Below are 14,506 nucleotides of genomic sequence, written 5' to 3' on the forward strand. Positions count from 1 at the left end.
ACTTAAAGCAAGTAGAAGAAATCTGACAGAACCGACAGGTTTTGTACTAGCCCATCTCCTTATTGCGGGGGGGGGGGGGGGGGGGGGGGGGTTCCTCTGGGATTTCTTTATTTTCCAAAGCACTTAGTGAATGGCAGTTGCTTTGTCCAACTGTCAAGAAAAGTGTGGCATGGGCAAATGCGGGGCGGGGAGGGGTTCCAGGGCCAGTGCAGTGTCAGGGGACAGGCACAAGTTGAAACACCAGAATATCTGCAGGCATCCTGCAGCTCACAGCACTTCCCCCTTAATTTCCCAGCTGCAGCTGACTTTGGATGGAGCAGTAGCATGTGTACAGAGCATGGAGCAGCTCTGGGAAACTTAACAGTCAGGTATGAGCACAGCCCTGTGCCCTGATGTGTAAATGCTTCACTTTCGCCTTCATTAACAATGTCAGCTGTCATTATCTGTATCCAAACTGACCCTGATCGATCCCGTTGTCGATCGAGAGCAGATCAGACATGTCGGAGATAATTGTCACATCCTGTCAGACGAAAAATTGCAATGTGTCCCCAGCATGATGTCCTACCATATTATACTGTATTGTACAAGGCTCAGAGAGACCTTTCAGGGATACTTACCTAAGGCATCCTCCAGCCCCAAGAGCACAGGGGCTTCCCTCACCATCCTCCTCGGGTCCCCCGCTTTTTTAGCATTGTAATAGCAATCACTCTAAAAAATCACGAGAAAATGCAGCAGGTAGCGCGTTTTGCAATCACCGCTAATTGCCGGCGATCACTGCCATTTAGTTATTGTGCTAGCACTTTAAAAAGTGCTAGTGATCACTGGCAATTCGGCGATTGGTGGTAATTAGTGTCAATGGGCCCTAAGGGCTAGACTGAGGCGCGAAATATGCAAGTCTTTCTGTCACCAATGATTTGTAATTTTGAACAATAAAGAGGAAGGAAGAAATTGTTGGCATTACTAGTGTGTAGCAGACCCCTTCGTTTACAGACACATTTTTCCTGCTTCTGGCATGTATGTCTGCACCACCTGCATTGAACCCTGGGAACTAGGAGGTTGGTAGTGATGGTTAGGTCTAGGAGAACTCATGGAGAAGCATATGATTTGTTTGATCAGCTGATAGAGTTGCAAAGCTCAGATTTAGGCCTCTTTTCCACAAACTGTTTACAGGCAGTGAAATGCCTCTCAAACTCACAACTGCTCACTGCTGCCTGGTAACTGCTTGTTGCTGCCTGGTATTTGCTCACTGCTGCCTGGTGACTGCTTGCTGAGCACACAGCTCAACAGTTGGTGGAAAAGAGGCCTTACTGTGATTGGATCCTGCTTTTACCCGCTGGGCGTTGTGATTCCCGCGGCCATGGTGTCAGGGCTGAAGACAGGGCCAGGCAAAAGTTTGGGTAATGGAGCTCAAGACTCCAAGTACACGTTGGCTTTGGATACCCAAATTAGTAGGCCGAAGCCTATGACCCTTTACCCTTCAGTGGAAGAAGTGACACGACACCACAGGATAGCTTAAAATCACTTCCTTGTTTTAATGAGTTCCGGTCAAAGCTTTTATTCAGTAGGAACAGTAAGGTGGTGTACAAAATTATCCAATCATAGCAAAGCACGTAGGAACCAATCACAGCCTGGGGGTTTAACTTTCCCTGACCAATCCTAGTAAGGGATGTATGTACCATTTTAGCCAATCCTGGCAAAGAATGTATATGAAATGTATGGAAGGGAAATCCAACACATCCCACCAGGGGGAGCTCGTTCCTAAAATATGATAGTAAAACAAGTTAGCTCAGGACAAGTCTTATCTAGGTGACACTGTCCCAGAGACCCCAGTGTTCTCGGTCATCTATCTAAGTTAAACATGCTTAAGTAAAGAAGTGGCTTAGTTACATAGTAGAAAGCAAATAAAGCCGAGGAACTTTCGACTTGTTTTTGCAAAAGAAAATCAATACTTGCTGACACAGTAAATCTAGCAGAGAAATAGCTTTCCTGAACAGTTCTGAATTCTAAGAGAACCTGTCATTATTGGGCCTACAAGGGCTTATGTTCATCTATATTAATATCAAAAACCTCACATTCCCCCCTTTGATCATATATGATCACACAAATTATTACAATTACATAAATAATTACAAAATAAAGTGTTTTAACAATATTCCAAAAAAAAAACTTAATCTTGCCTAGCCAAGTAGATGGAAGCTGATGCCCAGCTTGAGGCCCCCAGAGGAGCTGTTAACCCCTTACTGGACATAGACCCTACTTTTACCCTTGTGGCAGTCCCCAGGACATTCAAGCCTCTAGGTTCCATCTACTGTCCCTATCTGGAAAGAAAAATGTTAGACACGAAAGTATATATTAATATATTGTCTTAAACTACAGAGTTTTCATAGTCCGAGGTGGATGATTCAGAATTTAAATGAGACCTCCTCCTCTGGACCAGGTAAATGCGCGTAGCGTTTGAAGATTGAGTACACCTGCTAATGAAACACATAATGAGTCTATAGATAAAGTAAATGAAAAAGATAGCAACAAGAAACATTATTAGATAAACAGCAATTTGTTTAAAGAACCTGCCAATTGAACCAAACCAATCTCCAAAACTAAATCCTTTAAAAGGATTCCACCCTTCGTGACCTATTTCCCTAGCTTGGTGTTGCAGCTCCTGTACCTTCTGCAGATGATTATACACTATATCCCCTGTGTCATCAATCCAAGTACAGCAATCCGATCCGACAACCGCGCACATTCCGCCTTGTGACGCTAGTAAGTAATCCAGCGCCAACTTCTCCTGTAACGCTAACTTCCTTACTTGAGATATTTCAACTGTATTGGCTGTAATGGCAGCTATGGTTTCATTAAACATCTTATCAATTATACCAGAGTAATTATTTAGTCTTATCATCACCTCAGAACCCCATCCTGTCCATTGTGGAAAAATGGCCCAAGCTAAGTCACCTAAGGTGAACAAGTTTCTTTTGTACAAATAGTTATGTGGTAACAAATATTTTTTTGCAGTGACTGCATTTTCATCTACTACTGCAATGGCTGGGGCTAGGGTAGCTATGGTGCATTGGCCATGGCTTCCTCTTGGTAACCAGGCGTAGGCCCAGCGTCCACACACAAAGTAGTAGGGAGGTTGCAGTGTAATTATTCCTTGTGAGAACATCTTTTTGGAAACATTAGAATGTGCTCCTGCTCCTATCATGGCAAGCTCTAACCTTAACAAGTTCCAACACTCTGGAATGTGGATAGCACCAGGGATTGTAAGATTACACAAAGTCTTATTAATACCTTTATCTGAGGGAAAGTTCATAGGACCATTTGGATGCTCTAAAAGCATAAGTAAAGCAACACCTAAAGACCAAACATCATCTTTTATATCATCCTTTGTTACATTTTTCCAGAGCATGGACAAATTTAAAGGGACATTGTCACAATAGGATATGGGCAGCTTACCTAGGGATACTTGTGGCCATTCATAAGTTCTATTTATGTTTATGCAAATGGCTGGCTTGGAGTTGGGCATCACTTGCAGAACTGGGGTTCTCCAAGCAACTCTATCTCTATTTGCAGTGAGATTATTTCCAATAAGATTTTGGTGGTTTAACACATCTCTTGTTATGGGAATAGCAATGAGAGGTAACCCTTTGGAATCTTTAGGCTGCATACCACATACCCAGCATTTTGTCCTATTTTCAGCTTCAGCTACTCTTTTCTGTAATGTCATATACAGATTTGGTTCCTCCCAGAATTTGTGCTGAGCCTGTGACACATAGACAAAACACACAAACAACACAGCATGGATAATGAATAGCCTACACATTGTCACTCTTTGTGACTTTCTTGCAATGACTGACATGAATCCAAGTGATAAATCCTTCAAGTTTTACCGCTGTAGCTGTTACCAGCAGAACTTGGTATGGCCCGTGGTATCTGGCTTCTAGAGACCTTCTGGTAAATTTTCTGACAACCACAAAATCTCCAGGCTCAATCTTATGCGACTCAGCAGAAGTCGTCTGTGGAATGGAAGTGTAAATGCTTTTATGAGTTTCTGTTAAATGATTTTGTAATGCTATAACATATTCAGCCAGGTTTGAATGGAAAGCTTGCATTTGTTGTGGTAGATAAATGTTTGTTCTGGGCACCTTGCCAAAAAGAATTTCATAAGGACTTAAACCAAGTCTATGTTTCATGGGAGTGGTCCTGATACTATAAAGGACCACAGGGAGACACTCTGTCCAGGGCTTACCAGTTTCCTCACACATTTTTCCTAATTTGTTTTTAATGGTACCATTTAACCTTTCAACTTTCCCACTGCTTTGTGGATGGTAGGGGGTGTGGAAAGCTTGTTTGATACCCATGGCTTGCATGACTTCTTGTACTACCTGTCCAGTAAAGTGGGAACCTTGATCACTGTCAATTACCTCTGGTAATGAGTACCTGCATATCACCTCAGAAAGCAGCTTCTTAGCAACTGTTTTTGCATTTGCCTTGGCCACAGGCCAGCATTCGGGCCAACCTGAAAAGAGATCAACACATACCAAAGCATATTCATAAGTTCCCACCTTAGGTAGCTGAATGAAGTCAATTTGCAGCCTCTGGAAGGGGTACTCAGGCCGAGGCAAGTGCCTCTGTCTAACTCTAACCATTTGTCCAACATTATGACGCATGCAGATCTCACAATTGGCTGAGACTCGGGCAGCAACAGGGCTGAACCCAGGAGCTATCCAGTACTTACCCACCAAAGCAACCATGCCATTCTTACCTATATGCGTAGGTCCATGCAGCAGAGTAGCCATCATTGGATACAGTGATCTCGGCAGACAGTACAGAGTTCCAGCCCTCCACACTCCATCTTCTTCTTGCTGAGCCCCCTTACTTGTCCATGCAGCTTTTTGTGTGGCGGCCTCTTGCATTTGAAGTACCTTTAAAATCTCCACATCTATGGGCACAGCCTGTTTGTCTGTCATGGGGTACAGGGCGACTGTTATTATGGGAGTGAGGGCAGCGGTCTTAGCGGCTTGGTCTGCTAAACGATTTCCTTTGGCTTCTTTAGTTTGTTCCTTAGTGTGAGCTTGCACCTTTAGTATGGCTACTCTGGCGGGCAACTGAAGAGCTTTGAATAACTCAGTTACAAGTTCAGCATGTTTAATTGGGGTACCTGCAGCCGTCATAAAGTTTCTGGACCTCCATATTGGACCGTAGTCGTGTGATATGGCAAATCCATATCTGCTGTCTGTGTAGACATTGGCAATCTTACCAGCGGCCAGAGTACATGCATCAATGAGGGCATGTAGTTCAGCTTCTTGAGCTGATTTGTGGGGAGGCAAAGATTTTTGGACAAGGGCCTCTTCTAATGTGACAACAGCATAACCTGTGTGTGCTTTACCATCTATGTAGTACCTGGAACCATCAACAAAGAACTCAAAATCAGGATTTTGTATGGGGGTGTCCTGGACGTTGTCCAGCCCCTTTGTTTCAGCTTGCATTAACTCTAAACAGTCGTGTTCCTCAGAACCTTCAGTTTCTTCATCTGGCAGTAATGTAGCTGGATTTAGAACACTACACCTTTTTAATTTTAAATTTTCAGGAGTGAGTAGAGCAACTTCATATTTTGTTAGCCTTGCTACAGACAAATGTTTAGTCTGTACTTTGTTCAGAATTTCAAATACACTGTGCGGAGTCAGCAATGTGAGACTGTGTCCTAACACCAGATCTGCAGATTTGGTTAGCATAAGGGCACAGGCTGCTACATTCCTGACACATCCAGGAGACCCTTGCATCACTGTGTCAAGTTTGGCTGAAAAATATCCTACAGGCCTCTGCCTCGAACCATGCAACTGAGTGAGGACTCCCATAGCATGTCCATTGCTCTCATGGCAGAAAAGAAAAAATTCCTTCCTATAATCGGGAAGGCCGAGCACCGGAGCGGTGGAAATGGCCTGTTTCAGCGCCTCAAAAGAAACCTTACCCTCCTCAGTGATAACAAACGGCTCCTTTGATGTGGATTCATAAAGCGGAGCCATCAATTGTGATGCTCCTGGAATCCAATCCCTGCAGTAACTTATCAAACCCAGGAAAGTTCTCAGTTTTCTTACAGAAGTGGGCAAGGGGTAATTTTTGACATTTGATACTCTGTCAGCAGTTAAATGTTTTGCACCTTGTGAGATACAATGACCCAAAAATATTACCTTTGTTTGACAGTATTGCAATTTGTCTTTTGACACTTTGTTACCTGTTTTTGCCAAATAGCACAGCAGACTGACTGTCTCTTTCCTGCAAATCATTTCAGAATCGCAGCAAAGAAGCAAATCATCACAGTATTGAAGAAGCTGAGTGTTGTCATGGTCACCCCTCCATCCCTCAAGTACCTGATGCAGAGCTTGGTTGTACAGAGAAGGACTACTTACACCACCTTGGGGCAAAACGGTCCAACAGTAAGGCTTCCCATCAAAAGTGAAACTAAAGAGTTTCCAGCTTTCTGGGTGGAGCCTAACGGAAAAAAACGCATTCGCGAGATCGACGACTGAAAAATGGGTGGAGCTTGGAGGTATTTGACCCAAAATGGTGTAAGGATTCGGGACAATTGGTACATCTGCATCTATGATCTTATTTACAGCCCTTAAGTCATGTATGAAGCGGTAGGTTCTGGACTTGGCTGTCTTCCCAGCTTCCTTCTTCAATATAGGGTACAGAGGTGTAGAGGATGGAGATGACATTAACACCAGAACACCAGCTTTTACATACTCAGCAATTTGTGACCTGATGCCATCTTTTTGTTCAGGACTAAGTGGATACTGATGAACTCGTGGCAGTACAGCATCAGGTTTTAATTTAATTATGACAGGAGGGACATCAAGTTGTCCAACATCATATTTGCCTTTTGCCCATAAGTGGGAGGGAACTTTTTCCAACTCAGGGGCAAAGGGTGCTTGCTCTGGTAGCGGGTCTGGAAAGTGAATGAGAGCAGACATCAAATTTAACACATGTGGGTCTAGCGGACTGGTTACCCGTATACCTTCTGGTCCATAATCAATGTTGGCCTGTATTAAACTCAAAATGTCAGCACCTAGCAAATTTTCTGGAGTAGTGTCAGAAACCATAACAGATGTTACAATGTCAACCTGATCTCCCACCCTCATTGGTATAACCTTTGTTTGTTTTAACTTGATCTGTTTGCCCCCCACCCCTATCCCAACACCTTCCTTTGGGGTAAGCAAATGTGGGGGAACCTCTGATGCCTTTAAGATTGACTTACTGGCCCCTGTATCCACCAGGCAATCAAATTGAGAGTATGGAGCTTCACGTAACCATAGTTTTACAATAGCATCCTTGGAATTTGCTCTACCAGTGGTCACTGAGTAAGTGGATACAGATTGGCCGAATCCCTATTCATCACCTTCTTGACCAGCAACAGAAGGGTTAACATGTTCAGCATTTCCTGGTATGACCTCCATACAGGACCAAGACATATGGCCCTTCCTCCCGCATCTGAAACAATCTCTCTCATTCATAGGGATGTAGTTGCCTCCTCTTCCTCCCCTTCCTCTGCCTCTTCCAGTGTATCTACCTCTGGGACCACCCCTTCTGTATCCTGTCTCCTCTTGTACCACCATAACTCTCTGAGGCTTGTCCTTCTTTTTAAACTTTTCATCTAAACCTCCCATGATGGGTAGTAGCAGGTTTTCCTTTAAATTCTTAGCCTCAGGCCTGCTGATGAGCAGGGCTTCCCTATACTCTTTCCTTAACCCATTGAGGTAAGCGGTTCTCAATTGAGAATCGTCCCTCTCGTTCTCTCCTACGTAGCCTGCATCTAAAAAGGCAGTTTTCAATCTATGCCAGAATGCAACAGCAGTTTCATCTGACTCTTGGGTTAGTCCTGAAGCATAATTCCAGGACTTTTCTACTTTTCCCTTCAACCACTCATCTTGCAGATGTGTGATGAATCTTCCTCCTTCATCTGCTGAATTCTTGTCCCCAGTAACAGTATGTGAAGCTATGATGGGATCCACCACAACTCCATGTCCCACTTTTAACATCTCCTCTAAATCTAACATCGTGGCTCCATAAGTCCTCTGGATGGCTGCAAGGCGTCTACAAAATCCAGAAGGATTTTGTATGGGATTGGGGATGCTACTGGCCAAGGTCAATTGCTCTGACCTAGACCACGGTTGATTCCATTCAATTTGGAACCTGGGAGTCAGGTCATCACCTGCTAGTTCTGCAATCCTTTGAGTCCTAACAGGGTAAAAAGGATTAACAACTGGATACAGGGTATCAATTTGCTTGACTGACAGAGGGGCAGTTGGAGCAGGGCTTGGAGTTATATAGGGAGGAGGGGGAGAAGGCACATCCTGCAACATTTTCTCACATGCATATCGTACATGCTCAACTTCCTCATCAATCTCATCATCACTTATTTCATCACTCTCAGTCGAAAGTTCCAATTTTGATTCAATGTTTGTAACCCGTTGCTTCCTGAAATAGGCAAGAGCCTTTTTCCAGACATAATACCATCTTTTGTACTCAATGGATCCTTGAGTTGCTGCACCTATCCGATTAGCTACTAAATCCCTTTCCTCTCTACCCATCTTCTTGTGCTGTTCAAGCCAATGTGCAATTTTCCCACTCAAATTTGGATAAACACTGATTAATTCATCTAGGGTTTTCTGTATTTTTGTAACTCTGTTGCTCTGCCTTCTTTGCGGTATCTGCTTTGTACTTACCTTACTCCCGACATTTTCTGCAGTGAGAGAAGAGACACTAGCTGCTGCAGCACCTGCTTCAGTAGGTGCCGTAACCTGAGGAGCAGCAGCTGCTGCTCCCTCAGCTACACTTGGAGCAGCTAACCTGTTTCTAGCCTGTTCTAACAACTGAATTACAGCAAGCGTCCCACTATTTGTGACACTTGGATCCTCTCTGTCATCGATGATTGATTCATCGGGCCACCCTGCGGGCAACCTACGTCTGCTGGCATACCTGTAATTGCCTGCATAAAAACATTCTACCATATCTGATGACTTGCGCTTGCTCTCAGCCAGCCAGGTGTTGGCTTGAGCTGATAACCCATTCTTTTCTAACCATGACTTATTCTTTGCTATAAAATCTTCCCAAAAATCTGCGTCTAACCTTCCTTTTTCTGGCAGTTTACCCCTTCTACACATGTCTTTGTACGGCACAGTTGCCCAAGTGCCATGGTTTCTTTCCATCCAATCTATAGCTGTCTCACCAGGAACAGGGGGTGGACTGGAGTCAGTAGTAGACTGACCCACAGTCAGACGGGACACCAAGCTTCCCATCTTTTTACCTATACCTATTTTAAAAGTGCACTTTATAGGGATGGACTGCAGCCTCTTACCACACAAAAATACCCCCTGTGCAGCTATTTAACCTCTCTTGGCACCTGTTAACAATCCAATGCAATATTTCAGACTTTCATGTATGTTGTACCCCTCTTCTTATTTCTCAGTCCTATCTGTACAAATCTTTCTACCAAAAAAGATCAAAAGAGGTGAGATATAATTCCTGGGCCCTTAGAATCAATATCTCATCTCTGCTGCAATATTTAAAAATTACAGCTGACTGTTAACCTATACAGACAGACTGAGAGTTCTACACAATCAAGGGCAGCCTAGAGAATGGATTACTCAAGACACTGGGCTTCAGTATCTTATACTATCCATATCAGTTTATACATGTTAGTCTGAAATGACATTTTCCCATCTATACCTTTTTCACTTTCTGTTCTATCTTCCTGACAATTTGAAACTAGGTTTCAAGTTAACGATTAACACTCTTCAAGCAGACAGCGGCAGATGAGCAAACAGTGATTTCTCTCTAGCAAATACAGAAACTAGACAGTAATATTTTAACCCTCTAGATCCTCCTAGAAAACTCAATTAGAAACAGCACGGCTACTATTAAGAAAGATGACATGATGGTAACATCTGGAGGTACGCAAACATTGTCAGACAAATTTATCAAATATCCCAAATACAATGCCAGATTACATAAAAATAAACACCATAAGCAATAAAGATACATGCATACACAGTACATTCATACACACAATGCACAGATAATCCGAAGCCAAGGTTTCTGAAGCACTGATATACTCACTCAGGGGCAAGCCGGGAGCCTGTGGGAAGAGAGATACAAAGTGCTTACCACTAGTGCAGTTGACACAGATGTCTCTGTAGGTCGTCCCACATCTCCAGGCCAGGTTCCCTCAGTGGATATCAGATGTTCAGTCCCTGTTCGGGCGCCAAAAACTGTCAGGGCTGAAGACAGGGCCAGGCAAAAGTTTGGGTAATGGAGCTCAAGACTCCAAGTACACGTTGGCTTTGGATACCCAAATTAGTAGGCCGAAGCCTATGACCCTTTACCCTTCAGTGGAAGAAGTGACACGACACCACAGGATAGCTTAAAATCACTTCCTTGTTTTAATGAGTTCCGGTCAAAGCTTTTATTCAGTAGGAACAGTAAGGTGGTGTACAAAATTATCCAATCATAGCAAAGCACGTAGGAACCAATCACAGCCTGGGGGTTTAACTTTCCCTGACCAATCCTAGTAAGGGATGTATGTACCATTTTAGCCAATCCTGGCAAAGAATGTATATGAAATGTATGGAAGGGAAATCCAACACATCCCACCAGGGGGAGCTCGTTCCTAAAATATGATAGTAAAACAAGTTAGCTCAGGACAAGTCTTATCTAGGTGACACTGTCCCAGAGACCCCAGTGTTCTCGGTCATCTATCTAAGTTAAACATGCTTAAGTAAAGAAGTGGCTTAGTTACATAGTAGAAAGCAAATAAAGCCGAGGAACTTTCGACTTGTTTTTGCAAAAGAAAATCAATACTTGCTGACACAGTAAATCTAGCAGAGAAATAGCTTTCCTGAACAGTTCTGAATTCTAAGAGAACCTGTCATTATTGGGCCTACAAGGGCTTATGTTCATCTATATTAATATCAAAAACCTCACAATGGGAGTGTATTTTTACCCTAATTTTTATTTCTTTCTTTCATGTAGCTAGCCTAGTGCTAGCTACATGATTCCCCCCCTTCCTGCACCGTCCCCCCAGCATCTCCGATTGCCGCATATTCCCAACAGGAAATCCCGTTCTGAACGGGATTTCCTGTATGGGCTTCCCCCATTGCCATGGTGACAATCGTAATGACGTCAGACGTCGTGGCATCAGGGGGAGTCCCGATCCACCCCACAGCGTAGCCTGGCGGTGATTGGCCAGGCTGCGCAAGGGGTCTGCGAGGGGGTGGCCTGTTACGCGGCAGGTAGCGAGCGGTGCTTCGGCGGCGATTGGAACACGCCTGAGCAGTGTCCTGCAACGTTACTGGACGAGCTGAGCTTGTCCATAACGCCCAGGAGGTTAAAGAGACACTGAAGTGTCCTAAAAATCAGCTTTATTTCAAAAGCCTCTGTAACATTATTGCCCTAACTAAAACACAGCATTCCCACAGCTGAACTCTAACTAAATCCCCCCCCAAACTCCCCCCCAAAATCCACAACTTTCTTGGTTGTGAATTTTGCAGCTGGAGGAGGCAGAGCTTTCAGCCGCAGCTCTGCCTTGTTAAGCGTCAATCAGCGCGTATCTCCGCCTCTCCCCCGCCCCTCTCAGTGAAGGAAGGCTGAGAGGGGCGGGTGGAGGCGGTGATCCGTGCTGATAGACGTGTGGAGGGGCAGAGCTGCAGCTTAAAGCTCTGCCTCTCACGGAAGCGATCCCCGCAGTGTGCCCTGGGGAGTTTGGGGGGGATTTAGTTAGTGTCCAGCTGCGGGGATGCAGCGTTTTAGTTAGGGCAGGGATGTTACAGAGGTTTTTGAAATCAAAAAGCTGATTTTTATGAGACTTCAGAGTCTCTTTAAAGTGAACCCAAGGTGAGTGATCTCAGACAATGAAAGAATTTTGCAGGAGCTGATCTTTTGTATGTGTACAGCATCTATAGAAAGATCAGTCTTTCAAACCTCCAAAGGTAAAATTGGTCTGTGATTTTTCATTTTCCAGACTTATCTCATGCCTCTTTTCCATGGACTGTTGATAGGCAGTGAAACGCCTCTCACTACTGCTCACTGCTGCCTAGTAACTGCTTGTTCCTGCCTGGTTACTGCTTGCTGAGCACAAAGTTCAACAGTCCGTGGGGAAAAAAAAAAAAAAGTCCTCAGGTATGCACTTCGCTTTAGGCCTCTTTTACATTGACTGTTGAACTGTGTGCTAAGCAAGCAGTTGCCAGGCTACAGTGAGCAGTTACCAGGCAGCAGTGAGCAGTTGTGAGAGTTTGAGAGGTATTTCACTGCCTATCAACAGTCCATGGAAATGAGGCCTTAGGTCAAGGCCCTGCATATTCTGGCAAGTAAATGCAAATTTGCACAAGCTGTGTCATTAATGAGCCAATAGGCTAAATTTGCAGCTAGGTGCTGCTTGAGTGTGCACACATCAAGCCTTTTTTTGTCAATAAGAATAGTATGTGACTATAATAAGGACATTAGATTGTAAGCTCCTCTGGTGCAGGGATTGATGGGAAGGTATTAGAGCTCACTGTACAATGCTGTGGAATACTATGTCATAAAAATGGATCTATTAATACATATATACAAATTGGATCTGCCCAGCATGGACCTGTAGAATAACTGCATAGGTCACATACTCAAACCATTAACACCCCTGTTCCTCGCCATGCCCCCTCTCCTTACCTGGGACCTTTACACCACCTCAAATGAGTACACTCCTAGACACTAGGGATGATCAATGAGATGCAAATATTTCAAGTTGCAAACCTATGCTAATTTTTTTCCTAATATATGCAGCTTCAAAATGGACCAAATTTAAACCTAGGTTTAAATTGACTGGTCCATTGTCAAACTGCATATATTTGCATCAACTCAGAAATATTAACATCTCAGTGATCATCCATACTAGGCACCATTTGCATCCACACTCACCACCTTGCCTATATTCACATATTTTAAAAGTTCCACCCACCATAGAAACCATGATTCCTCCACCAGAGTGCTCACAAACACAGACAGCTGACCTGCACACAGCAACACTAAGGGCCCTTTTCCACTAGCAGTCGCTAGCGTTCACGCTGAACGCTAGCGATTGCTGAATCGCAATTCCGCCGATTTCCCGACGTTTGCGGCCACGATTTTACTATGCTATGCAGTGCATAGCAAAATCGCGGCAAATATCGCTCCGCCGCGCGTTCGCGTCAAAAACGAATCGCGGTAGTGGAAATGACCTACCGCAATTCCTATGTTAAAAAGCAAGCCGTAGCGATTGTAAAATCGCTAGCGGTTTGCGACTTTACGATTCGGCCAGCGCAAACGTGCTGGTGGAAAAGGGCCCTTATGATACAATGCTGCATGCAATCTCCCATACCTACACTTTTGTTGAAGCATTTCTCCTAACATGTCCACATGATTCTGTAACATACACACACATAACCAAACCTTGTATGCGTTTACTTACTCCTGAGCGACTCTATACAGCTCCACACCACTACCTACTTACTCCCCAATGAAATAATAAAACCATAATAATGGCACACACACCCAGACACCTGCTTAAGCTGGGTATACACATCAGATAAAAGTATTTGGCAAATGAAAGATCACAGACCAATTTTACCCCCTTTCATGTAATATGAGAGCCATACCTACAGTCTATTCTATTGAGTTGAACTCCACATCAGATAAAAATCTTTGCAAGATGATGTACACAAAGATGAGGTACACATGCAACAGATCAGTATCTGCAAAAGATCAGTTCCTGCAAAATGCATTTATAGTCTATGAGATCTGCAGATCTCATACACACCTTGTTTAACAGACATTCATCTGCAGATCAGACAATCATCTGCAGATCCAAAGATCCACCCTGGTGTGTAAACAAGGTGTGTATGAGATCTGCAGATATCAGACTATGAATGCATTTTGCAGGAACAGATCTTTTGCAGGAACTGATCTTTTGCAGGAACTGATCTTTCGCATGTGTACAGCATCTTTGTGTGCAGCATCTTGCAAAGATTTTTATCTGATGGGGAGTTCAGCTCCATAGAATAGACTGTGTGGAGTATGGCTCTCATACTACATGGAAGGGGGTAAAATTGGTCTGTGATCTATCAGTTTCCAAAGACTTTTATCTGATGTGTGTACCCACCTTTACTCTCACATGACAATACAACCATGGTAATTGTACACACACACACACACACACACACACACACACACACACACACACACACCTGAAAATATAAACTTGGTAACACCACATGCACACACTTACTCCCACAAGGCACCAAACAACCACAATAATGGCATGTGCACACACACACACACACACTCCTACATGACACAACCATGGTAATGGTGTACATACACTAAAAAATCTGCCACTATAAAGCACTCAATCTAACTACTTATTTTATTATTTTTAGTATAAACACTTAACGTCCAGAAGGACATTGCCCTATAGGTACTGCTGGTAAAACTTATA

General features: G+C 43.8%; 1 protein-coding gene across 1 annotated transcript in view; it reads left to right on the plus strand.

The window, feature by feature from the left end:
- Nucleotides 1-14,506, plus strand: part of LOC137536815 (uncharacterized) — a 231,220-nt gene that overhangs the window by 86,228 nt on the left and 130,486 nt on the right. The window contains exon 14 of the mRNA XM_068259012.1: nt 6,250-6,434. Coding sequence (XP_068115113.1) covers nt 6,250-6,434 — 185 coding nt within the window. The remainder of the gene's footprint in view (nt 1-6,249; nt 6,435-14,506) is intronic.

Source organism: Hyperolius riggenbachi, chromosome 10 (assembly GCF_040937935.1).
Source record: "Hyperolius riggenbachi isolate aHypRig1 chromosome 10, aHypRig1.pri, whole genome shotgun sequence".
Classification (NCBI taxonomy): domain Eukaryota; kingdom Metazoa; phylum Chordata; class Amphibia; order Anura; family Hyperoliidae; genus Hyperolius; species Hyperolius riggenbachi.